This window comes from Eulemur rufifrons, chromosome 7, assembly GCF_041146395.1.
Source record: "Eulemur rufifrons isolate Redbay chromosome 7, OSU_ERuf_1, whole genome shotgun sequence".
NCBI classification, from domain to species: domain Eukaryota; kingdom Metazoa; phylum Chordata; class Mammalia; order Primates; family Lemuridae; genus Eulemur; species Eulemur rufifrons.
This window is the reverse complement of record NC_090989.1, coordinates 269,424,192-269,451,507: the sequence shown is the minus strand read 5'-3', so window position 1 is coordinate 269,451,507 and position 27,316 is coordinate 269,424,192. Positions and strand designations below refer to the sequence as shown.

At 47.2% G+C, this 27,316-nt stretch overlaps 1 protein-coding gene across 1 annotated transcript in view; it reads right to left on the bottom strand.

Moving 5' to 3' along the window:
• Window positions 1–27,316, bottom strand: part of PAPPA (pappalysin 1) — a 237,473-nt gene that overhangs the window by 186,995 nt on the left and 23,162 nt on the right. The window contains exon 2 of the mRNA XM_069474586.1: window positions 15,092–16,154. Within this exon, the coding sequence (XP_069330687.1) occupies window positions 15,092–16,154 (1,063 nt within the window). The remainder of the gene's footprint in view (window positions 1–15,091; window positions 16,155–27,316) is intronic.

The window sequence follows — 27,316 nt, the reverse complement described above, 5'->3', positions numbered from 1 at the left end:
CCACTGTGGAGGTTGCGGGTCCCTTGGAATGTCTGTTTCATGGGGGCCCAGCCCCGATTGCCAAGACGCCCAGACTTTACCCCTTTGCCAGAACTGCATTTCAAAGGCATGAGTGCAGTTCTGGAGGGAGATCAAAGCTCTCTCAACTCAACTGTCATTAGAATATTTTCTTTATGCATCTCACTTGTTGGTGAGTGCCAACAACATATTTCCTAAATGCACTGGCCCGAGATGGTACAACTCTGTAATAGTCTGAATGAGAGGGCTGTCAGGGCCTGTTTTATTGTAAGAGAAGCAAAAGGAAACTGCATTCAAAATGCAAAGCAACAACAACAACAACAACAACAAATTCTTTAAATAAAATCATGGGAAAACATGCGAGAAGGCTTGAGGTTTTCCAACTCTCAAAGCATAATGCACTGGCGTTTCCGTTTTAAAGAAGGCTGGTCAGAAGTACAGCTCATGAGCCCAGGGCAAGACTGAGTCTCAATTTCTATTGCCATTCAAAACAGGTCACCCCTCAGCTGGCTTCCCTAATAAGGAGATCTTTGAGAAATATCTCACCAAAGAACTGCAACCTGGGCTCTTGATGGGTGCAGGTTGGTCACAGGGACGGGGCTGGCCATGTGCGGATGCCTGCAATTTGAGGAGGGTTTGTCTGAGCTGAACACTGGCTGAGAGTGGGCCACTTGTAAACTATAGACTTGGAACAGTTCTTTCAAGTTAGAGGAAAAAACAGCATAGGGCTATTTTAGGAGAGATTTAGGATTCAAATCCACCTTCCTCCACCCAGTGGCCCCGTGACCTAGGACAAGTGACTCAGTCTATCTAGATCTTAGTTTCCTCATCTGTGAATGGGGATTAAAAAACTCAACCCAGAAAGGGGGATATAGAAATTGAAGGAGCTAATACATGAGAAAGTGCCTAGACGAGGACTCAACTCATGAAAAGGCCCCAAGAAGCACAATTCTCCTTTAAACTTGCTCATGGAACTAGAGAAAACTGGCCTTAGCTCCCAATGCCTGTTGGGTCTCCACTCCATCAGCAGACCCTGGTTCCCATCGCTGGGCCAATGTGTTTATCTTCTTCATAGGAGGTTGCCTTGTTTCTCCATGTCATAGAGCAAGTTCTGTAATATTGCCCCTTTCCAAATTCTGATTGCAGCTTGTCATGCCCAAAGAGGCTCTCAAGTCCATGAACCACTACTCAATTTTCAGAACACACTAGACCATTTGAAAATGATTATCAAATATAAAGATCAAAGCCACTCAAGGCGAGTCATTAAAGCGAGATAAACCTCAGAATGTTTATTGCATCCTTATCCTTGCTCCAAATAACAAGCTTCCTCCAAGCTGTGACCAGTATAAAAACCTGAATTTTGTACTTTATCCCAAGGGCCCTAGCGATCTGGACTTTATTCTCCTGCTTAGTTTCATTGTCAGAAATGCCTAAATCTGCCCCTCATCTATAAAAAGAGACACAGAAAAAAAATACTAGGAGAGTTTATTAAATTCTCGGAATCCTGAATGAGTGGTTTCCAGAATAACAGCTTTTATATGAAAGGTTGACACACAGGAAATAAAAATGTAATAGCATCAATCAAGATCAATTGAGAAATTGGTCATTCTTTTATTCATTTGTTAAATAAACCATTTTTCACTACCTTTCTTCTTTCCTGCCTCCCTCCGTTCCTTCCTGCCTACCTTCACTCTTTCCTTCCTTCCTTCCTTCCTTCCTTCCTCTCCACATACCATTCATTCAGTCTTCTCTACTTTCATTCATCAATATTTATTGAGATTCTATCATATAACATGCTTAAGCTAGAAACTGGGCATGCAAATAATGGAAAAAAGAGTATTCCCAGTTTATAGGTGAAGAAACCAGTGCTCTGTGAGGTGACACCACTTTTCCAAGGTCCCTTCACTCATAGGTGTCGGAGGTGGGATACAAGCCCCAGTGGGTTGCATACTACAGGCCACATCCTGGGCCATCGGTCCTTACTTCCTCCTCTGATGTGTGTTAGGATGGGAGGGTGTGGAATGCAATGGGAGCATACAGTAATGACACGCACCCAGCTGAGAGTGGGTAAGATACTGCTGAGCTTTTCACATAAAGAATAAAACTTGGTTGGATTATGGACCAAGTGCGGGAAGCAGGGAAAATGGCAGAAGCTCCAGAAAGCTCAGAGGCCTGGAAGAGCACGAGAAGAGTGAGACATTGCAAGTCTTTACTTGCAAGTGGTTGCAAAGTTGAGAACATGTGAGTAACTTCACAAGATGAGGCTGGAGCGGACAGCACTGGCTACGTCACTGCCATGGTTTGGATATTTGTTTCCTCCAAACCGCATATTGAAACTTGATCCCTGATGTTGGAGGTGGGTCCTAGTGGGAGGTGTTTGGGTCACGGGGCGGATGCTTCATTCATGGCTTGGTGTCACTCTCCTGGTAGTGAGTAAGTCCCTGCTCTATTAGTTCCTGCAAGAGCTGGTTACTAAAAAGAGCCTGACACCTCCTCCTCTCTCTCCTGCCGTGGGATGCCTGCTCCCCTTTGCTGCCTTCTGTGAGTGGAAGCGGCCCGAGGCCCTCACTGCCAGAGGCAGACGCTGGCGCCATGCTCCCTGTGCAGCCTGAGTACCTGTACACCAGATAAGCCTCTCTTCTACAGCTGCACAAAACCATCTAAGACAATCAGGAAGGGTCTTGTGCACCAGATTTTGGAGAGTGGAAAGTGTCCTGAAAGCTCTAAGCAGACTCTGGCAGATCATATGGAAGAGGATGAAATGATATCGTTTACATTTTCCAAAGAGATTCCTAGAGGAATTCGGAAGGCAGACTAGAGGAGGGATGAAAGTAAAAAAGTAGGCATTGGCAGTGTCTTGCAGAAAAAGGGGTGGATATAAGAATAGTTACAAAGTAGTGGTGTTCATTCATGGGGAACGACTTGACCCTGAGTTGGGGTGGGAATGAGGGAAGTAAAAACCATGGGACTGGTTTATTATTTGGTCTACTGTAGTATTTTTCCTTTCTCGGTCTCGGATGCTAAACAGCAAAGCCCCCTGACGTGCTGCTCTAAACCCCAGGCCCAGCAAGAGGTTTGTCTCCTTGGGTTGCGCCCTCTGCTGCATCTCCTTGAAAATCCACTCGTAGGAAAGTCACGGGCCTGCAGCTCTCTGTGGACAGGACCATGGCGAGACCAGTGATGGGTGAGATGGAAAATCCCGAGGATCCGGATTCCAGGAGAGGAGGCTCAGAGAGGCAGGATGGGACAGTGGAGAGGTTCTTAGACTTGGGATTATTGAAAACAATTGAGATGGAAATGAGTAACGATTTGTAATTTTGATGGATAAATAAAGCATTCAAAAGGGGGGAAAAACCTCCACCAGGTATGATGTCCCTCATATCATAACATAAAAGGTACTTGAGTGGTACTACAAAAGAAAAAATAAAATAGTCTCAGAACAAAGGACATTGCTTTAAAATAAATACATTACTAGGAACTACACAGCTGCTATTTTTCTCATTTATCTTCTTGAGAAAAAGTTTTAGAGACTGTTAGGGCAAAAGGCAAAGTGTCAGAAGACGTGGTTCCTGGCAAGCTCAGCAACACTCACTTGGTTAACATGACTCATCCTTTAGGACTCAGCCTAGAGGCTACTCTGACCCCTTAATGTCTGAGTCAGTAACCACCACCTGTATTCCTCCAGCACCTTGGACTTCCCCATAATAACACTTACCCAACCAGCTGCTTATCTTTTTGTAGGAAATCCAAGAGGGCAGAATCATAGCTGTCTTGCGCAGTGTTCTATGTTGTACCCCTGGCACCTAGCACTGTGCCTGACACATAGTAGGCACACCCACACTCACACTCGCACACACAAATTGTTGGATGAACAGTCACTTTCCTAAGATCTTTTCTGGGGGTACTACGATCTCTGCTTTCATGGCCTCGGAAACCCAGAGTTTACTTATTTTCCAAGCAGCCATTAAGGCAAGAAGAACCACCTGCTAAGTATGAAGGTGAAACAATTGAGGTGTGATGCTGTAATCAAAAGGGCCACGATAGTAATGTGACTATCTCATATCAAACGATTGTTTTCACAACAAAAACACGCGGGCAGTTCAAGGGCCCACAGCTTTCTCTTCCCATCATCTCTCTGCCTTCTTGGAACATCAAAACCACAATTGATAAATAACACAACTGACCACACTGAACAGAAAATACACAGCTCGCGGACAGCCCTGTGCTCTGTCTTATGCTTACAGCGCAATTAGACACAGGCAAATCACACCTATTCCATAACCTGTAGCAGCCACAGTGTTTCAAGTATGGTGGTATTTCAGAAGGCTGCAGAGTTTGGCTCTAAATTGTAGCCATGCAGGCCATATAGCTGACGTGAATACCAACTAAAAAATATCAAGCTTGGGAGGGATAAATCATGAATTCCATCATCACCAATATGTGTCAATACAGCAATGTCCGAGTTTTCATCTGGACTGTGGCCCCATGACAATCACCTAACCTTAGGCAAATAACAAACGTTATCTCAAGTTAAAACAATACAGTCACTACAGTAGATATAGATCTCTCTGGATGACCTTGAATAAGTCTAGTGACTTCTCCAAATTTTGGCCTCTCTTGGGGTTAAAATGGAGACAGCTCTTGGAGGGTCATGTGACTCTGTAAGAGTTCGAGTATGGGGAAATAATGCTGGAAAGCATGACATTATATGTCAGCCTGTCAGAAGGAGAATTAACTTCAAATTGATTTTTGGAAAGAGGATGCCACATTTGGGGCCCGAGGGAAAATGAAATAGCAGACATGCAGACCGCTTCAGTATGGGGTACCGTCACCGGGCCACTGTTGGGATTTGAGTAATTTGAGTAGGATTTTTTCAACTTGTCATAGAGCATAATTGTTCCCTCATTCCTACACTGAACACATCGTACCCAATTACGATATAGGGTCTGGTAAATCCTTTGAAGGCAGGGACTGTCTCCCATTTCCCTGGGCATCTCTCGTTGCCAGGGCACAGCTTTATTTGTACCTTTTAAACATTAAGTCCTTTCTTTGTGCTCTAGTCCTAGTCCCCATAAGCTTGGAACCAGGATTACAATGCCTTGATTTGAGAATGCCTGGACAGGAACATCCTCCCATTTTGCAGATGGGGAATTTGAAATAAGAGAAGGGAAGTAAGTGCCTGACTCCATGCTGGCCACTAAGTTCCTGGAAGAATCCAGTCACTTCCTTCCTCGTGCTTGGCCAGACCACAGGCAAACTGTGCTTTTCGATCATGGATCCTCATAGGAAAAGGCTCTCCCTTGAGTCTCTCTTTTACTCTCTGTAAGATTCTGAGATGCCTCATGATTTCGTGGAGTTATAGTCATCACTGTCCTCTGTGGCCATAAAAATAGTTCAGTAGTCAGAAGTCAAGCTCAAGGCCAAGAGCTGCGGTTGGCTGTCTGAACTCACAACAGGCTGCACACAGCACAAGACTGGAATGGAGACGGCAACCCCTGCAACCCCACCCTCCACCAGCAGACCACTGGGGCAGCCGAGAACATGGAAAAGAGAAAGAAGGAAAGGCGAAGGAAGAAGGAGAAAGATGGAAAACACCCCTCCACAAAACAGGGAAATGCAGGTCTGTTCTACTTATGCAGACAAACCCAGGAGCAAAACACACTGCTGTTCACATGCCAGTTTTGTGTTTCTAGAAAGTGAGAGTGGAGGTGTGGAGGGTCCCTCTCAAGACGTGGAAAACTGCCCTGTGGTGAGCTTGAAGGAAGAAGCTGAGCTGTCACCAACGTAGGCAAATGTATTTCACTAAAACAAAATGTACCGCTGCTGTCTGTCCGTTCAACCCTCCCTCACACCCCCACCGGCTTTGTTTCCTAACCTGCAAGGGCATCTGACCAAGTGCCGAGGCTGTCATGAGTGGTCAGTGTCATCAGTGGATGGAGAAAGGAAAATGAGAGTGCTGAGTATGCCAAACCCAGGGTGGAAAAACCCCACTGCCTCCTGCTGAGGCCCTCGAAAGGGGACCCAGTACTCGCACGCGGCCGGGAGGTGGGACAGGGAACACACCTAGGAGAAGGGGGACAGAGGGGGCACCTCAGATCCTGGCATGTTGGGAGGCTTCCCTGGTGTGTTCCTCCAAAAGGTCCCCAACTTTTACCTGCAGACTCTGAGGATCTAGGATGTGCTGGGGCAAGAGTCCCAGGCGAGGAGGGGGCTTGCTTGCTGTGGTCCTGAGCACACTGTGGGCACCCTCCTGGCTTCTTTCCAGTTCCTTCCGCACTCACTATTCCATGAGCCCCCACTTGGGATCCCAGACACACACCTTGGCTTTCTCTTGGAAATGCATAAACTGAGTGTAGCATGCCGCTTATCTCCTGGGAAAACGAATCCATTAGCATTTAGTACATGCAGGGCTCTTGGTAGTGGAGAGTGATTGATTAGGTCATCTCTGATTCCTCCTCCAGCCCTGAGATTCCAGTGAGGGGGCTCAGGATTGGAAGGCGGCGGGGAATTCAGGGGCAGGCATGTGAGAGGTCAGAAGAGCTCCCAGAGACGGGGAATCCCCAAACAACAGCGGCAGCAGCAGCAACAACTGCTATTTTCAGCGCTCACCATGCGCCAGGCGCTCTTCTAAAGGGTTGGCTGTGTACGATTTCATCCAACCCTCTAAACCACCCAATGCAGGAGACTGTTACTTTCATCCCTGATTCTACAGAGGAGGCAACTGAGTCTTTGACAAAGGAAGAGACCTGTGCAAGGTTACAGAACTGCTAAGTGGTTTCACTGAAGTATATTCTGTCTCCACAACTTGTGTTCTTATTTATTTGCTCCACTGTGCCTCACAGGTCACTGTTTCGAGCTCCTTATTAACCTCATCCTTAGGGGCCATGAATAGTTCTTCTTTTAACTTCATTCACCCCTATACTCTGCTCTCAAAGACCAAAGTGGCATAGGTACTAGGTCCTCAGATGGAACTTGTGAGAAAAGGTAGACTTTGTTCAGAAGAACAGCATGAAGAAAACCCAGGCTGCATCAGAGAAATCAAACCCTGTGTACAAGTATGCCTGGGTATGCGTGTCTGTGTGTCAACACTCACACTGGCGAACAATCGGGTAACTTCAGCCAGTCTGGCACATCCCCGATTATGACCAATCCCAACACTGCCTGGGATGGTTCTGTACGGAAATATGTCCTCTAATACAGCAAGACATTTGGTTCATTTTCAAAATAAACTAGTGTGTAAACTCAATGAGTTTGATAGAAGTTATGTGGTTTTTATTTAAAAATATCAATTCTGTGGCCAGTCCTTAAAAAAAATTTTGAGAATGAAAGTAATCTCGGTAAATGCTCTCGATTTGTATACTGCAGTTTCATCCAGGCCTTTTTTATGAGCCTGCAGGAAGGCAGTCTCCAGGAAGCAGTGCTGACAGGGAGGAGATGGTGTCCACGCGCGCAGGCAAGAAGGGAGGAAACTTTTCTCTAGCACCTACTATGCGCCAGGCACTACACCAGGTGTTTCACACAGATGACTCCATTGAAGTTTCATGACATGCCACAGGATAGCTGTTATCACCCAATTTTTACAGATGAGAAACCGGCGACTCTTACTGAGCAATGTGCCAAGGTCAGACAGCTAGTGCAGAGCGGAGCCAAGCTTCAAACTCTGGTCAGTCTCCAACACGCATAATTTTTCCACTACACCAGGCCTGACTCCTGTTATTGCTTTAATGAATATTAGTCACGTTAAATAAAGCCTGATATTCTGATTATAAAATTCCAAGCAATTTCTTTTACATGATTACTGGAAAAGAATGAACAAAGTTACTGAAAAAATAACAATGCCCCCTTTCATCTGCATGCTGGTTAACTCTTCCCAGAACTCTCTCTGGAGTATCATTTTATGCAACCCTCATGGCAATTGTGTGAACCAGGCAGTAGATATTATTATGATTTTCTTTCGAGAGATGTGAAAATGGAGGCTCAGAGAGATTAAGCAACTTGCCCAAGATGGCACAGCTACGGAACTACTGAGCTAAGGCTAGAATCTATTTCCACTGAATTCTGGCATTCTAAATCAGCCTGATTCTTCAAGGTCTACAACTGGAAGAAGAAAAATCATGGCATCTACCTGCACGAAGCCCCAGCCAGACTCACCTCTTTCCTGCACCCTTCCAACACCTCCTGACCTCAAGCCCTTTGCCCCATTAGACCGCCGTCTGGCCGGCCCACCAGCTCTTTTCTACCATGACAAAGCCTGTTCATGCTGGAAGCCTGCAGTGTCCCTTCTCCACCATTAAACCCTTCCTAACTCCTCCAAACCACAGTGACCCTGCCTTTTCTCAGAGCTCATGGGAGCCTTAAACGTCTATGTGGTTCACTGGGAAATTAGTCATCTGCCTTCTTGTCGTCTCTCGAATGACTGTAACAAAATGTCATTAAACCACAGCACACAAGCACCTTGAAGACAGAGATTATGTCTTGAATCCCTAAAGCATTTATCACAGTGCCCTGGATACTGAGGTGTCTTAACAAAACATGGATGACAGGTGAGAACACGGCCATACTCAGTATAACATTCCCGAGTTCCAAACAGCTGGCTTCTACGACATCAAGGCAATGGGGCGGGGGGCGGTTGAAACAGGATGGGAGCAGGAGGTGAGACCCTGCGTCTCAGTGTCAGCTCAGCCCCACTGTGGCTGTGTGGCCTGGGTCAGCACCTGCGCCTCCTTGAGAGCACGGGCGTCTCACCTGTAGCAGGAGGACCCTCTGCTGCTGGACCCTCTACTCCTTTCGGCTCTGACAGTCCCTGATTCCATTCAACTTTTTTAGATTTAGAAGGAACTGGGGAGTAAGGAAATATATGTTCCATGAGATCATCACAGAAAATACATGGGAAACCCCACCAAGAAAAGACAAATCATTTACTGGATCTTGATAAGGGACAGGGGAAGAGGCTGAGGGGGGCCACAGCTGCCAGCAGAGGGGTCAAGGGGGTGATTTCAAGGCTTATCACAGCCCCTTTTGTGAGACTTCCAGTAATGCTCACTTGGGTCCAAAAAAATTTTAAAAACCCTGGCCCCAGGGGAATGCCCTTGTTACATTAAAAAACAATACTGATAATGAAGAGAAGACAAAGGCGATGTTTTCCTAGGCGACAGCAGAGTGTGGGGGAAGTTTCTTTTTTCCCACCCATCCTATTCCTTATGAATAGATATTTGTGAACAGAGGTGACAGTCACTTGAGGGTGCCAGAGCTTGCGGTTTGGAGGGGCCCAAACAGGACCCGGGCAGGGGGTGGGGGTTGCTCCAATGTCCTCTCACAGGGAGCTGGTTACAGCCCAGAGTGTCAAATGCCCCTGGATTTCCTGACACTGGGACTTTCTATTAATATCCAGGCTTTCCATTTCATTTATGAAAGGGTGTGTGAAGCGCATTCCACTTGTTTGTAGACGTCTCTAATGGCTGCAGATGAAGTTCTGCCTACCTGGCTGTCTCCACCAACGGAGAGAATGGCCAAGGTTCACCTGGGATGTCTTTTTTCTAACTGGCCAGTCTCATGCAAAGGCTGTTACTCCTCACACAGACTGCTGCGCCTGGCTGGGCCTCACACCAGCGACCGCAGTGGGGTGTTGACCCGTGGGTCTTACCTGCGATGCGGTGAGCTCCAGGAGAGCAGTGATGGGGCTGACACAGGGGGAGCATCCAACAAATACTTATGGAAAGAAGAAAAGAAGAACAGAAGGGAAGACAAGGAAGGGGGGCAGGAGGAATGGAAGGAGGGAGGGAGGATGAAGCCTGATATTAAAGTTTTCCACGAGATAAATTAACCTTTCTCTGCTCACGGTCTGGATCCCAGACATGCTGACCGGCTCCTCTGCATGGGCTGGCCTGGCTGGCTGTGTGCTAAACAGTGTCTGTTTGCTCACCCTGATCCACTCCCCAGCCCTTCCCACCCTGCTCTGTGCCCTGGGGGGCTGGCCCCTAGGGCTGCATCAACAGGTTCCTTGGCCTTGGGACTTGCAGTTTAGTTCCCCCAATGGGAAGCACCTGCAGGGGGCTGGAAGGCAGGGAGAGTGACAATGTGTAATTTACTCTCCTGGTCCCCTTCTGTTCAGGTGACTTCAGCCTGGCTGCTTCCCTGGGCTGAGAGCGACAGCTGCTGCCAGGAAACCCGCTCCACACAGCCACTCTCTTTGGGCCCCATCTCCTCTCCCTCCTCTCGCCCCTACAGGCCAAGGTTAGAAATGACTCCACATGGTTTGCTGGTCACCTGCCCTGGAGTACAGTGCTAGGCCTTGCTGGTTGTCCTGAGTCCTGCCTACAGCATTGTAAATAGCTTCTCCTTCAGAATACCCCCTCCTCCAGCTCTCCTTAATTATTCTGTCTGAACGTGCCATCTGTTCCCTGCTAGGACCCTGATGATGCAGTCTGTGTCTCTACCTCTCAACGGGCTGCCGATTCCTGCTTGCCTACTCACGTCACGCCTCCTCCAGCTGAGCTGCCTCCCCCCCCCACCCCCCCTGCCCCCGTCAGAATAAATCTCTGCTTTTTAGGTCTCCTGTCCCATTGTGTGTCTCTAAACTTACAGATCAGATTTTCTTATGATTTTCCCGCTAAAGTGGAAGCCCCTCCATGGTGAGGAACGTGTCCAACTCATGGCAACACCCCCAGTGAACAGCAGAGAAGCTGGCAGAGCTCAATATGCCCAATAAGTGCCTGGTAAAGAGAAGAGACACCGTCACTATTTGGTGTCCTAAAATGATATAGAATAAGATATCAGTGACAAAATTGGACCGTGCAGTGCTCCAGGCCAATACCATGAAGGCCACCTTCTCTGCCAGTGCTGTATTCTTGGCCATGGCCTGTCAGTGCTGATTTGCATGCCTCTGGTGATGGGGAGCTCACTCACGTACACACAAAGCTCTTCCCCAGAAAGACCATCCTGACTGGAGATGACATCCTCTACGAGTCAGCTCAAGGCAGCCTCCTGTAGTTGCAGCACTCTGCTCCCAAACAAGGCTTGGAAGCCATATAGAATAATCCTACTACCTTTTCTGCAGGACAGGCCTTCAGAGACTTGAAGTGTGTGTGTCATGACCTTGTGATCTTGGCCCTGGGAGAATTTTCTCCTCCAGGCTAAACATGTTTAAATGGTTATATGACAGGGCTCCCAGCCCCCTTCATCAACATCCTCAGTTAGCTGTCCTTATCACTGCCACTTAATAAGGAAAGCCCACTGCCAACGCAGCTCTGACAGTTCTGAAGCAGCTCATGGAAACCCAAGGCCATTATCCAATTCCCTTCCAAACTCATTCACTCAGCACTTCACAATCCCAAGCTCTCAGGAGAAGACAGCAAGGACAGAACGTGAGGTAGCAGGTGTCTGTGCAGACAAGAATGTCAGGGCAGTGCTGGGAAACTGACTCACTGCAGATGGCCAGGGGTCAGAAATCTGGAGCCCCTCCCTCCCTCAGGATTCACCACTATAGAACTGGGTGAGCTTTGGCCTCAGTTTCCCCCTATTGGGGATAAGGAGGCTGGACTCAGATTCTTTGAGGATGTTTCCAAGTACCATTTTGATGTCTTCTGCAACCTCTCTACTGGAACTGGGTGCTTTCTTGTAGCACATGCATTCCTGAGAACATGGACCAATGGGCCTGATGACTATTAGATAAAAAGTAAGAGTTTAAAGGTGTTAAAAAGGAATCGTACTTCTCTGCTAGAGTCTGCCAATCTGCCCAGCTGCACTACTGGTGGATCTCACTTTACCCAAGGGAACTGCTACAGAAATTGTCAGAATGATGAGTTTTAATCAATGCTACTCAAAGTGGGCAGTCCGCAGACTGTTTCCCACTAACTATGGCACAATGAGTAGAGAAATGGTGAGGCAGCCCTCGGAAACGTGTGGGAGACCCTCTCTGTCACTGCTGCACCATTCTTGAGGCATTTTGCTTTTATGTCAATTCATTTTTGTTGTCTGTTACAAAGGTATTGTTTTATAATGTATAGGAAGAAACAAAACTGGTCTTCACAGTAGATTGGGAAGTAGTGATTTTGCAACTGTTAAGAAAGAAAGAGGTAGAAATAGAGATGAAAGATGAGAGATGAGAGACAGAGAGAGAGAGAGAGAGAGAGAGAGAACTGGATGAGAATTAAGTTCAGCTTTTTATTAAAAATCACCTAAATAATGTCAATCTAATTTTCACTGCTTCTGATATAGATTTGTTCCTTCCTTCCTTCTTCCATCCCTCCTTCCCCTTCTCTCTCTCCCTCCCTTCCCTCCTTTTCCCTCCCTTCCTCCCTGTTTTGTTTAAAGTCACAAAGCAAACCTTCCACAGGTTTCTGTGCACACAGGAGAGCTGATTCTGCCAGGGCCCAGTAACCTCCAGCCTCATCAGGAGATGCCACATGGCCTGGTGGGGCTCAGCGAGGGCACACAGATTTCCCAGCCAGCAAACAAACAAGCCCTGATCACAGCGGTCACAGCTGGCACATGGCCGCTCCCAGACATTCTGGGCATGCAGTCCCGTGACTTAGAAAAGAGGAGGCCTTTGGAGCCTGCCAGTGCTGTCTGCTGATTGTGAGGTATCTGGAACCTGGGGCCCCACAGCCCCTGCGAACCAGCACGGCTCTCGCAGGGGCCGGCTGCCCTTGGTCCTGCCCAGCCACAGTCATCGGCTTTCGCCCAAGGCTTTTTAAAAGCCACTCTGCCTGCCATCCCCTTCCTTGAATCCGCCCCTTACTGTTCCTCGCATTTAAACATATCCCCCTTCAGTGGGAGCTTTGGAACAAGTAGCCCTGGATTCAAATCCAAGCTGCCCATTTATTAGTGGGGTGACCTTCAGCAAGTCTCTTCATCTTTCTGAATCCTGGATTTCCTTCAGCAAAATAGGGCTAGGGGTACCCACCTTCCTGGCACCTGGCAGGTGCTGAATAAACTTTTGTTGTACAAATGCATGTAAGGGCAAATGAATGGATGTACAAATGAATGGATGATTTTGACTTCCAGCTATGCCCATTGTCCCCCCCTGCCCACTCTGCCTGGGCACAGAGGTACCTCCTGGGAGTCTAGCTCAGTGGAGAACACACTACCCTAATCATGGAAGACTTGCATTTGTGATTTAGCCTAATCACTTTCTTGACCTGTGAACTTGGCTAAGGTACTTCATTCTCTAAGTTTCCTCTATTTTCCCATCAGTCAAATGCAAATGTTAACCCCTGCCTTGCCTCCATTGCCAAGTTCTGGCAAGGCCCAAATGAGAGCAAAGACAGTGCTCTGTGACCTGGAAGGGACTGGCCACACACACCAAGGCTGCTTCTCACATGGGCTACTCAAGTGTCAGAGCCAAGGTGAGAGTCCAGGGCCCCTCCTGGTGCCACGGGGCTGAGCTGATGTGCTTTCTGACTTGCTGCCAGGCAGGACGTTCTCCTGCCAGCATCGTCAATCCTGTGCACACAGGTATTTTGTCTGTGCACGGGAGGCCCTTGCTCTTTTGAGAGAGACATAAAGAGAAGAGTCAGCAGAAAACCTGCAGAGGTTGGCAAATGTGCTCGAGCCATCAGCAAGTCCAGGGTCCTGTGTGTTGGACAGAACAGGAAAGTTCAGCGTGAATCTGGGAAAAACAAGAAAGTGGATACTGACTGTCTCTCTGGCTTGAAACTAGTGATTCCAGGTCCTGCATCGAATACAGGTCACCCTCGGGTTCACCTTTGGCTTACACTTTGGGATTACTGGTTCTAGTTGATAACCCACGACAGAGGCTGAGGCATTAGACCACATTTCTGCCCTCTTCACAGGGGTATATGAGAATAAAGTCCCTCTGCTTGGTGTATCCTCCCTTCTCTTCCAAACCAACCTTTGGAAGCAATTATACCTAATTTTAAGTAAATTTTATTTACTGTGTATAGTTAAGGTATACAACATGATGTTATAGGATACATATAGATAGCAAAAAGATTATTGTAGTGAAGTAAATTAACATACCATCATCTCACAGTTACCTCCTTCTTTTTTTGTTTCTGTAGCAAGTGCAGCTAAAATCTACTCATTTAGCATGAATCCCAAATAGAGTACAATTTTGTTTTCACCTGTGGTCCTCAAGTTGACATTGTATCTCTAGACTTGCCCTGTTATACCTCTTCTATTGACCTTGTTCATTAGCTTTCCAAACTTGTTCTATTGTACTTCAAATTATACCTGTTCTTGAAGATCTTGGTCAAATGCCACCTTTCTCAAAAAGGGCTTCCCTAATATAGTCAAGGTGCAAGTCAACTTTTTCTCTCTAATCCCCTAGGGCAGTCTCTAAACACAACACACTGCCTTTCATTACACAAGTCATGACCAGTAGACTTACTGAGAATTAAGTTAAGTGCTAGCCACTGTAAGAGAGGATGTATTTTCACATGCCCTCGCTCAGTTAATCCTCAGAGCAACTTGACAAAGCAGCTACTGTAATTTTTACGTGAAGAAACAGTACGTAAGAGGTCACAAAGTGCGGAAGTAGCAGAGCTGAGATCTGAACCCAGGTTGTCTAGCCCCAGCTGACCCCAGCTCCACCAACACTGTCCAAGAGAACTTTCTGTGATGACGGATGTGCTTTAGATTGCTCTGTCTGGAATGGTAGACACTACCCTGTGCAAATACAGAGTACTTGAAATGTGGCTAGTGAAACCCCGGAACTGGATTTTAAATTGCATTTAATTTTAACAGATCTAAACAGTCACATGTGGCCAGGGACTACCTTAGTGGACAGCACACCTCTCACCCCCTCTGCCACATACCATATGACAGCTATCTATCTGGACTCAGCTCGTGCCACCCAATTTAAACTTTGAGCTCTTCGAGAAGACAAAGCTCTGTCTCCCTTCCGAGCCCACGGTAGGCGCTCAATATATACGTTTTTGTAATGAACTGTTTGCCTGTGGTCCCCATGACGACTTGAGTAAGAAACTCGCCTGGCTCATGAAGCTGCTGTGTGCATTGCAAAACTCCTGTAACCCTCGGGCGCCTTATCTATTAAACATAGGACATGAAGCTCAGCTCTCAATGGGGCATATTCTGCCCCGTAAGGGCTTACCTGTGTGGAGAGTCGGGATCAAAGCACGTCTTAGTGACGTCGGTGATTTCGGGGTCACAGCACTCTCCGCCATCAAAGTTGAACCGTTCATAGTTGCAGTCCATGTCGCACACCCCGTTCTGCTGCTTCTTCATGAAGGCGGGGTGGCGCAGGTGGCGGCAATCCCCGCCATCGTGGCCGGTCAGCGTGTGATTGCACTCGGGGTCACAGTTCTCATCCCCAATCTTGCTGATGTCACAGTTGGCCAGGATGAGGCGGTGGCGCAGGGAGGAGTTGTTCACCTCCAGCACCTCCAGTTCCCAGGAGATGTTGTAGTGCTTGAAGGCCTCCGCCAGCTGCCGGTGCTGGAAGTCGACCTGCTGGCGGCTCACCGTGGGGTTCTCGTGGCCGTCGTCGTACAGGTTGATCACGCGGTAGCGTACCACCTTGGGCCTGCGGAAACTCGGGAGCTGGTTGTAGCTGGTGATGATCTCTGTGTTGTCACACAACGTCTGCCCACACAGAGGGGGCTCCAAACTCGTGTCCAGCAGAAAGCCATGGGCGTTGCTGAATTCTACTTGGGGGCTGTGGCCGTCCTTCATGGGGGACCAGGTACGCTTCACATTGTCCCAGTTCTCCTGCAGGAGGAGCTGAGGTAGAGGAGTGTGGAGGCCGTGGGTTTCCATGTCTGACAGTATCTCGCGCTGAGTCCTGGCCACCTTCCACAGGCTGAAGCGCTCGATGTAGCCCCGGTAGTTGTGATTCAGAGCGCTGCCGCCCAGCATGAGCACCTTGCACTTCTGGGTCAGTGGGCTGAAGATGCCGCCCACTTGCTCCCCAGAGGTTGCCACCTGGGCACCATTCACATAGAGCTTCATTAGGCGCCCATCGTAGGTGGCAGCTAGGTATACCCACTGGCCTGGGAGGTAGCTGCGGTGGGCATTGATGGTGGTCACTTGCCGGGCCCGGTCTGTCTTCAAGGAGAAAAAGTAGCGTGGGTCTCTGTTGCCTTGGTCACCGACGGTGTGAATGCCCACGACCCATCCTCGGTCACGCGAGGTATAAGAACATTTGTCATACAGCCCTATGTGGCCCCAAAAGAGAAAGATGAATAAATAAAGGATGGAAGAAGAGGAGGGTAGGTTATTTCTCTCTGATAAAAGTTATATCAGGATGTCCTAGACTAGTGGCTTGCAAAGTGCTCTGTGAGATCCTGGCCGTCACTAAATGGTGCCTCTGGGACCACCCCGAGGGCAAGGCGAGGGTTGCAGGAGCTGAGAGGATGGGCACGTTGGGTCCGGGGCATTCTCACCACAGCTTTCCCCCATGCCATTCCACTTTTATTGGTTTTGAATAGGAAGCATACAAGAAAGACTTTTGTTTGAAGAAGGGGTACTCCATCTAAAGAAAATGCCACAACTAAAGCAATAATAATAAAAATCTGACAACCATGGTTTTGCAAAGCCGTGGGATGGGGAAGAGGACTTTCTAATGAAGAGGGAATTTCCAGTGCAGGATGACATAAGAGGTGAGAGGAGAAACAGAGGAAAATAATAACGAATAGAAGATGCTCCTTTACAAGGGTGTCCCTACTATACAGTGTGCATCTGCCTTTAGCCGTCATCAAATGATCCGTGGTGTTGCACTGTTGGGAAAGTTGGCTTAAAAAGTAAGGGACAAGTGCTGAAACGCCAGAGCTTCTATCTCTAATAGGAGTCTTGGCTAGCCTTGCCCTCAAAGAAAGGAAACACACTTAATAGCCAAGCGAGAAAGACATTTATAGATTATTTCCTCCAACTCCTTTGCTTAACAGGCGAGGGAGTTGGGACCCAGAGAATGGGAGGAGGCATTCGTCTGGTTACACTGAGTCATTGACAAACTTCCTGAGTCCCAATTCAGCTTGCTTCTCTCTAACACTAATGCCTGTATATATAAAATGAGTGCTCTGTTAACATAAAAAGATGATGGGGATGCCTATGTAAGAGTTAATGATAATGAACAAAATCCCCCAAGCCTCATGGCAGGCCAGGCATTGTGCTAAGGTCCATATATATATATATATACTAGTTAATTTAATCCATGTAACACTCCTACAGTGGTGATAATAAGTTTAACCAATGAGGATACGGGAATTAAAGGAGGTGAAGAGGCAGGTTCGAGGCCAGCTAGCTGGTAAGTGGATCCTAGATCCATCAGACCCCGGGATTCACTGTCCTGTGCACTCATTCTATGGCACCTGCCCAGCCTCACTAATGTCCCCAGGGATCTGATTCACACCCTCTACCTGGGGCGGGTCACAAGTTTTAGTTCAATATTTGGCGGAAGTTCCAAGCCAGGCATCTCCAGACTTACCCTGGGAATCCCAGGAAGTAGCTTAGTGGATTCTCTCCGGATCTAATTATTTTTCTACTCACCAGCCCCAGCCTTTCTGGAATATACCCAGTGTCCTTGGCACAGATGAAGCTGTTGAATGGGGAAGAGGACTTTCTAATTACGAGTGCATTTTAAGTTTCGGCTGATGTATGAGGCCAGGTGTGAGGAGAAAGAGAGGGAGCTGTGAGTGAATAAAAGATGCTCATTTAGAAGGACAGTGCCTACTCTCAGCTGGAGAATCGTCGCGGTCACCATAACTCTGAGTGTGCACCTGCTAAGAGTGCTCAGCAAATGAGCATGATGAGCTTTCAGCAAACCAGTAGAGGAGGCCCACACAGCCTTCACTCCTGTGTGGGCACTGGGACCTTGGAATTCGTGTAAATCTCTCTGTTAACAGCTGACATGGCCAGCAGTCTTGGCTGAGCCTCCAGGCCCACCTACACTTCTCCTCCCACTCCCTGCCCCCAAGTCTTTCAGGTAATGGACAGAGTCTCCTTGCAGAGTCATCCTGCTCTTACAGTCGGGGCAACCTTGATGAAGCACCAGGTACCTCTTCTGGGTCTTGGTTCTTCATCTGGCAAAGGAGGGGATTGGGTGAAGTTCCCTGTCACATACGAAGTCAGTCTGATTTTCTTTATTCCAGATTTTCCAATGACTAACCCACAAGGCACCTCTTCCAAGAAGCCCTCCCTGATTGCCCTGTGAGTAGTCATCATTCTCTCCTCCGAATTCACTTCACTTTTAGGAAACTCGACACTTATTCTCTGGTTTTGGAGTTGCCTGCATCCTCACTGTTACCTCCTCCCTGCTAGACCATTTGCTTCTCGAGAGCAATGGCTGTGTCTGGGTCATCTCGCTACCCTGTCCAGCATCTTGCCATAGCAGGCACAGGAATGATTCTAAATAGAGCAGGAGAAGAGAAAAGGCAGGGATTTTAAGAATAAACAGAATCAAAGGCACTAATTTATGTCTCTGTGGCTAAGGGACAGCGAGAATCAGAGGACAGAAATGTGTTCTTCACAGAGTAGAAAGCAAGATCTTTGGACTCAGGGTAATCTGCTTTGGATCCTGACGACAGCAATTACTAGCTGTACGTCTGGGGCAAAATGACTTAATTCCTTCATCTGTCTTTAAATATGTTGCCATACTTAAAAGACACAGCAGATAAAGCACCCTCAGCATACCATGGCCGTCCAAATGAGAGTTCCTGTTCAAGGTGCTGGAGGGTTCAGGGGAGATGTCGAAGACAAAAAGTAGGAAATGACTGGAAACAAAAGTCAGAACGGCCCGAGAGAGGGACAGAGGGCCACTCGGAAGGCATCTTGCCTGATGGATCAAGGGCTAGCAGGATGAAGCCTCGAAAAAGCCCACGTCCTCCTTAAATCCACTGGCAAACCCTACTTAGAAATCATAGATCCCTGTCAGCTTAGATGATACCAGGAGACTATATATTAAAAGCTGCCTTCCTATTGACTCCCTCCAGAGCCCAAGATCTGACTCCGAGCTTGGAGTGAGTTGCCCCAGATCTAGGTGTTGCTGTCCACTGTGGGAACCAACTAGAATTACGGTTCGTGGAGCCACCATATTCATCCCCCCCCCCACTTCTTAGCTCACCTCTCCTCCCTCCCCCAGCTTAGCCCTGTCCCTCATAAAAAGAAAATGAGGGTCTTCTAATGAGAGAATTAAAATCTGAAACAGGATCCTTTTTCCCCTCTCTCTTTTTTTCTCTCTCTCCCTACAGGTTTTTATTTTGCCAGGGGCTCCCAGTCCCTGGTTTTCCTGTTGCCTTTGGAAGGCGGCTGGCCTGGTTAGCAAGGTAAAGTGTTTACACATCTGTAGGGTGCCCTCAGTTCAGAACCTTCCCGGGGCTTGGGACTCGATCTCAGGCCACCTCTGTTTGCAATTGAGAGAGAAGGGGGAAGAAGTGAGAAAAGGCAGATTCCGCAACACAGAGCTAAGGAATGAGGGGCGGCTCAGCCCCGGGAAGCAGAGAGGAAGGGCAAAGAGAGGGCTTTCAGTGGAACCAAGAGGAAACGCATTAAGGGAAATGAGAACCTTGAAGCAGTGGCTTTAGAAGTTCAGAGGGAAATATTTTCCTGGAGTATAAGTGGCGAAAGAAAATCACTGAGCTTCAGTAGGGATGGGGGTGTAGAGTGGTGAGGGGGATTTATTTCTGCATGAAAATAGCTCAATCAACAGTAGTCACATTACAGGGAGCTGGGAGGAAAGCACCCCTGTACTACCAGCCCAGAACCTGGGCTTGGGTGCCAGAGATCGGGATTCGGTTACCTGTCCCAGGTAACCTGGCCTGGGACAAGTCATAGAGCCTCATGTCCCTTCTCTGCAAAAGGAGGGGTCTGACTAAAATGATCCCCTGCTAGAATTTAAGAGCTCTTTTGTTCACTGTTAGAATGCTTCCTTGTAAGTAAAAGGTGCTCAAAAATTGGTGTTGATTTGAATTGGATGCCTTACGGCATTCCCAACGCGTGCATGCTTAGGTTCCCCTCCTCCGCGTACCTCCATGCAGGACACAGAACAGTATCCCCTGGAGGACACAAGAGTACCCAGCCTCTCTCCACACAGCCCCTCCCCACACCTCTCCAGGAAAATAGAGGTGTAGTGAAAACTACAGCGCAAGTCAGTATGAAGTTAGCACCATCTGTGTGGAACGAGAGGATGCTCCCTAAGGATATATTCCCATGTGGCAAGACGGAAGGTCACATACAATTTTGCATGCAATCTACATATAATTAGCATATACCTGTCTCAATGATATAAGCACATAGAACCAGACAATGAAAATGTGCAAGAGCCCTTTTTTTAGACAAGATTGCGTGCACTCAGAGTGGTATGGCTATAGACAAGAGCCCCTTTTCAGACTGATAACACATCTGGGCACATTGCACAGAGGGAGAAGTCAAAGCCCAGACCAGGAAAGGGACTTGTTGTAAGGAATGGGTCACTCAAACCCAGATCACCTGGCCATTCTAATGCACCCCTCCCCTCCTGCAGCTATACTTGATGTGAACAGGGGTTCCTATGCTCCCAGAACCTTGCTATTTATTTATTTTTATTGACTCTCTTTCTTCTCATCTACCCATTCGACCTCATCCCAGAGAGCAAGAACATCTACAGAGGAGAAAAGCCCAAAAGCAGAAAGCATGCAGGGGGGTTGCCAGAACCTGGACCAGGAATGTACAGAGTATGGGAGAATATGCTGGGCTTTGAGAGCATCCTCTAAGGATTACTGGCTTAGACACTAACCAGGGAAGCTTTGTCTGACCACCCCAGGCACCAAAAAATCTTCCTCCCGTGTATTCATCATATTCTGCCCTATCCTAAAACTCAACACTAAAGCACTTACTCAATGTCTCTGTTCCCAAATGTCTCTTTGCTTCATGTTTACATGCCCAGCATCCAACATAAAGCTTGGTATACTGTAGGTGTTCCCTAGAGTTTGTCGTTGAAAGTGAAAAATAAGGGAAGACAGAAAGGGAGGGGGATACCTCCTTATTTCTGCCTTCTCTGCAAGAGTATGTTAGCCTTTATCCAGAACTCACTAAATACTGAGTGCTCTACATTAATTCCTCACTTAATCTTTGCAACAAAGCTATCAGTACTGTCCACCCTTCAATGTAAACTGAGGCATGGGTAAGGGAAGTGATTGTCCAAGGCAACCCAGCTTGGAGTCTAGGCCTATAGGATTCCCAGACCCAGGATCTTAAGGGCAAAGTGCCAAACATTTGATTGTGGACTGTTTTAAGGTATGATCCCTGCCAGACATATTTCTGTAAACTCTACAGCACCGATACAAGCAAGTTGGATTGCACTGCAGGGCGGGAGGTTTCTGTCATGTCATTCTTCTGCCTGGGCCTAAACAATTAACTAGGAATCAATGGTTCTTTATTACCAATGAGTAATCTGCTCTATTGGGCTCGTCCCACTTCACTGGGATATGAGATTTGCCTGGGCCCTGCTGTCTATCTGGAATTTGGGGTGCCTTCCTGAGCTGGTCCTTCAGCCTCAGGACTTTCGTTTCTAGCCTCCTTGTCTGTTGGTTTCTGACTCAGGTTTCTTCCAACTTCCAGCGTCCATACTTAATTTTCCCCCCAAGGTTGCTGTCATGCTCTTGGCTGCCTCGATCTTCCTTTTCATCTGTTAGGGGCTGAATTGTGTCTCCCCTTCTCCCCCAAAATTCTGATGTTGAAGTCATGACCCCCAGTACCTTGGACTATGACTGTATTTGGAGATAGGGTCTTTAAAGAGGTAATTAAATTAAAGCGAGATGGGTAGGTGGGTCCTAACCCATCACGACTGGTGTCCTTATATGAAGAAGAACTTAGGACACAAGTATGTACAGAGAGATCATGGGAAATACAGGGAAAAGAGCCATACGCAAACCAAGGAGACAGGCCTCAGAAGAAACCAACGCCACCAATACTCCGATCTCAGACTTCTAGCCTCCAGAATTGTAAGAAAATAAATGTCTGTTGTTTAAGCAACCAAGGTTGTGGGCCTTTGTTAGGACAGGCCTGGAAAACTTTTACATCCTCATGCAACAAGTTTCCTAAGCTCTCCCACTGAAATTTTTCTAAGGTCTATTCCATCTTCCACTGTCTACTCCCAGTTCAGAATCTTTCTCTCGTTAAGACACAATGCCTCAGTTTACTCAATTCCTATTTTGAGTAGAGCAAGATCTATTAGGAAGACATAAAAACTGGTGGTATGGTCACCACACAAAGGAAATCTTCCTCACTGGGGAGGGGCACTTCAGTGTTTCTGCATGAATATGCATTTCTGAAGCACCTGCCGTGTGTTGAACATGTAGGTGGCTGCTTCCAGGCCAAAGTGTCTCAAATAATCTTCACAGCAGCCTTGTATGATAGGCACTATGTGCAAATGAGAGTACTTGAGACTCAGAGAGGTGAGGTCCCCTGCTCAAGGTCACAGAGCACTGAGTGGCAGAAAGGACTGAAATTCAAGTTTCCTAATTTCAAGTTCAAAATTCCTCCACAGCTGAGGGGGATCCCAGCTATGCCTCCGTCCTGTGGTTTTTCCTAGAATGTTTTCCCGGGATGGTTTAACTCAGTGCAAAATGAGCTCCGATAACATCTGACTCTCTTTCATCACTGTCTAGGGAGGAGAATTAGCAAGAAATGACAATTTATATCCAGTTTGTATTATTGTTTATTTTCTCTCATTGGAAGAGTAGATATAGGAGGGGGAAAAAAAAAACAAAAAACAAAAAACCTCTACCCAGGGCATTTCTGCCAGTGAAAAAGTAGCATTTTCAAATAAATAATAGTAACCATCAGTTTCTGAAAGCTTTTGTGTAGTGGTCTCTCTACTAAGTACGGACAAGCCTGTGAGGTGAGGTTTATTAATATTCCTTTGACAGATGAGGAAACCGAGGCATAGAGAGGCTAAGTGTTTTTCCCCTCAAGGACCTAGCTGGGAACCACAGTTCTGACTACCGTCTGTCTGACTCCAGAGCCAAAGCCCCGCCCCGCGGTGCTTTCCTTCCGTGGGAATGACCTTCCACGCACGGTCAAGGTCCTTGTGTCTGGCTCTGCCACAGCTGTGCTGTGGGTCACTGAATAAGTAGCTCCCCTCCCTGGGCTTCCTCACTTTCCCTCCCTGTGAGATGGGAGGGTTACACCAGCTGGTCGCAGAGGTCCCGCCATCTCGGATTCTGTGACTCTGAGAGCCCGGTGACTTCACATATCCCAGCCTGGGTTCCCGGCGGGAGATGTGAGGTCGCTGGGAGGCAGGGAGGCAGGCAGTTGCAGGCCCTTCAATTTAAGGATGCCCACTAGCTGTGGGACCTCTGCCGGCAGAATGCAAGCAGAGGTGAGAGGATGAGGGGATGAAAGGGGGAATTTAGGTCAACAATCTGGTTTCTTTCATGAGGCTAAAAAAATTAAAAGCTAAAGGTTGGAGCTGGTCCCTTTTTTGTTTTGTTTTGTTTTGCTTCCATGATTTAATCGCCGGTATCAAAGCCGCAGAGGAATGCTTGAGAGAGCAATCCTATGGAAAGCTTTTATCTGTCCAGAGGAGAGTGATTAAAACAGACAGATTTGGGTTAAGTATACCCATGGTCCCTGCACTTGGTTCCGTCGGGGGGAGACCCACCAAAATGACCTGGGGGACTCGGCACCATCAAGCATTCAGAGGAGGGTTGGGATGTCACCGAGGAGGACACCTGAGGGACTGTTCCTCAGCATCCTCATCCCTCTGGGTCCATCCTCACTCAAAGGATTTCCCCTGAGCTCAGTGGAAGGAGGAGGCTTAAAGTGAACCATACAGGACTGGAGGATTATACCAAGTTGTACTGGGTTCTGGGCATCTCTGTCTCCTGGTGTCAGAGAGGCAGGAGCATTACAAGTAATTGTATGGAGCAATTCACAAGGTCAGGGTTAGCTCAGGTGCTAGCGTACAGGTGGGACCTGAATTCCTTTTTGTAAGACTGCACAGAGCTGTGAATGAGCATCCAGGATGGTATCTGCACCTGCCTTCTTTTCCCTTGCTGGGAAACGTTATCTGAGAGCCCCCTGACTAGATGGGTCTGCTCACCTTTTTACCAGCTGTGTGATCTTGGATGAGTTAATTCCCCTCTCTGAGCTGCAGTTTTCCCACAGGTACTCCAGGGATGAAGAATCTTATCCTGTACACTTGACAGATCTCTTTTGAGGGAGAAAGGAGGTATTTCCTTGTAAACTATTTAAGGCTGAGTGTGAGGCAACTTTGAGAAGAATATGCCTAAGGGTTCCTAAAACCCATACATTTGAATACTATACAATAATATACAGACTTATGCAGAGCATCTGGAATGGCGAAGTGCTCTTGAGGGATCACGATGCACCTGTTGTTATTCCCTCTGGCTGTTTTGCTCATCTGTAAGCAGTCTGCATGGACACAGGAAGGTCAGGGTCTTCCAGACCAGCAGATCTGAGTTCAAATACTGGTTTCACCATTTACTAGCTATGGGACTTGGGACAGTCAGGACACCTCTCCTAGGATTAGTCTTCCTATCTGTAAAATGGAAATGATACGCTTTCCTCTGACATTCGTAGTGGGGCAATAATGAGATAATGAACATATCAGGACTTGGCTCCTGGCCACTGGCAACATAGCAAGTGTTAAAACACACGGACTGTGGAGTCAGACTGATCTGTCTGTATCCCAGCGCCGCTCCTTGTTAGCTGTGTAGCCTTGGGCAAAATCTCTTCACCTCCTAGATAGTTTCCTCATACGTTACTGATACATAAACTGATAATAACAAGTGCTTAACACACAGTGCCATTTTGAGGATTTAGTGAGAGATTACAAATCTCATTTGCATAGCATGCAATAAATACAGCTACACTTTTTACTGATATTAATAATAAATGCATGTCTGTCCTTCTTGCTCAGAATTGGGACCATTTGTGTTTTTCTTCTTTTGTGCTGTTAAACTCTGTCCTTTCTGACGCTACTCTCTGAAACAGAGATGCATGTTCATTGCTCTCTTTTTCACACATTGTCAATGAAATTGGTGCGTATCAAGTTAAGAAAGGAGGTGGAGGGGGAGAAGGAAAAAAGACAAGAAGAGGAACAGGAGGCGTGGGCGGGGGCCATGGAGGGAGAAGTGCATTTTAGTTTTGTTCATCCTTAAAGGTTGCGCGGCACAAACAAGATCCTGGTGACAGTGGTGCTGACGTTGGGGCTACCCTGACACAGAGACACATTCTTTGGTCATTTTGATGAATTGAGGACTTACAAGCCCCTTTCCTCACTCACTCATCAAACCCTGGAGACAATGACACCACTTCTCAGAAAACCGTCGAAGATGTGTGCGTCCTGCTGTCCATATCCTTTAGGGCAGACCCCAAGACCTATCCTTCACCATTCATGCAATCAGTCAGAATCAGGGCTGGAGGTTCCCTTACTGGCCATGTAACACCTAACCTCACGCCTGAGTCACACTGTTCATATTTCCAGAATCGGAGAACTCCCTCTTGCTGGAAGACGGCCTTTGCACCTCTCAGCATGTCTCACTGTTCTGCTCGACTAAGCCAAAATCGCCTCCCTTTCCTTTCCACCCGGTGATCCAAGATCTGGTCTCCAGGAACCCCCAAAATTATTGTCCCCTTTACCACCGGACAGCCGTGGAGATGTGTGAGGCTTTTGACTGTGTTCTCCGTGGGCTCTTCCATTCCCCGAATTATCATTCTCAAGTCCTGCCCGGTTGATGCATTTATCCTTTCGCTGATTCACTCAACATGTATTCATGGCGCATCCACTGTGTCAGGCCCTGGCTAGACATTTGGGGTATGGAGCATAACCAGACAGAGGCCGCACCCTCGGGCTAGAGATCTGCTATTCTCTAACACAAGTGCCGGTTCTTCTGTTGGTGCAATATAGATACAATAGGAGTTGACACTATGCAATTAGGAAGCCCTATTATTACCATAGCCGCCTCCTTACAGTATCCCCAGAATTGCCACTCTGATTTGTTCCATTCAGAGCCACATGAACCTACTGAGAAATAAACACAGCACCGTTTATGATGTGCCATGTACAAGGTCAAGAACCTTACATGCAGTATCTCATTAAATTATTACAACTACTCTGTGAGATAAGGTCTCTTGGTCCCATTGTACAGGTGAGGAAACTGAGACTCAGAGAGTTGCTGTGACTTGGCAAGGGTCATTTGATTCATAATAACACGAGTAGGATTAAATCTAGCTCTCTGACTCTAAAGCCAGGGTTTAACCAATGAACTCTTTTCGACTGAAAATATAAGCAAAAATTCTTTTGAAATAAGTTGAATATTTGTTTCCTCAGTCAATTTTTTAATCTCCCTCACATTGATTATATACTCTATCAGTTATAACAACACAGAAGCATCTTAAGTTTCCTTGAAATTTTACAGTGTATAAAGCATCTTAATGATTTCATTTTTTTTCTCCCAACACTCTCTAAAGGGTGCAAAATAGAAATGATGATTCTATTTGTATAAAAGGGGAAAGTGAGGCTCCAAGGGGGCCAGTGGCCTGGGCAATGTCACACAACTTGTGAGAGGGCAGAGCCAGGACCTGAGCCCTAAGTCTCCACCCAGCACATGGGATGCTCTGTTTGTACCTCCTGCCTCAAGGCATACTCCTGTGCAGTAATCTCGCCACCTCCACCCACGCTCCTAACCAGGTTTGCGCAGTGACTTTATATTAATCTAAAGGAAGAGAATTTGAAGTCCAAGAGCAGTGTATGAGCATTCCAGACCAAACAGAATCAACACCTTCCATCTGTCTACATAAGAAGCCACTTAAGACTAAAGAAAAGGGAGTTTCTGTTTCTGGGGTTCCTACCCTGGTCCAAGTAAGATCACTGCTGTGTAAAAGCCATGAACGTAGGCAGGGGAGGTTCCAAAGGTCAAGGAATATTCCTGGTATCCTGAGGGCCAACACATTGATTAGCAAGAAGAAAACACCAATTAATGTTGATGAAATGCTTGCATGTATGCATGCCTTAAAGAAAAAGGAGTGCATGTGAGGGTGTTTGCATGAACAAAAGCACAATGGAAAGTCTAGTGGTTAAGAGCACCATTTGGGAGCAAACACAGCTGTGTTAAGTCCTGGCTCTGTCATGACCTCGGGGTAGCTCTGGTTGGGAGGATGTAATAAGACACTGTTCATGGGACGCTTAGCAAAGTACGTGGTGTACGATAAGCACCCGGAAACGGGCCTTGTTACGCATGTATGTGAGGACAAGAAAGACCAAAGGCACGTGGGAAGTACCACAGACAAGAGACAGAATTGAAAGAGAGGGAGGAGAGAGATGTGGCTAATAAGCCCAGAAGCATATTTTACATGTCCTTGCAAACACATGCAAACA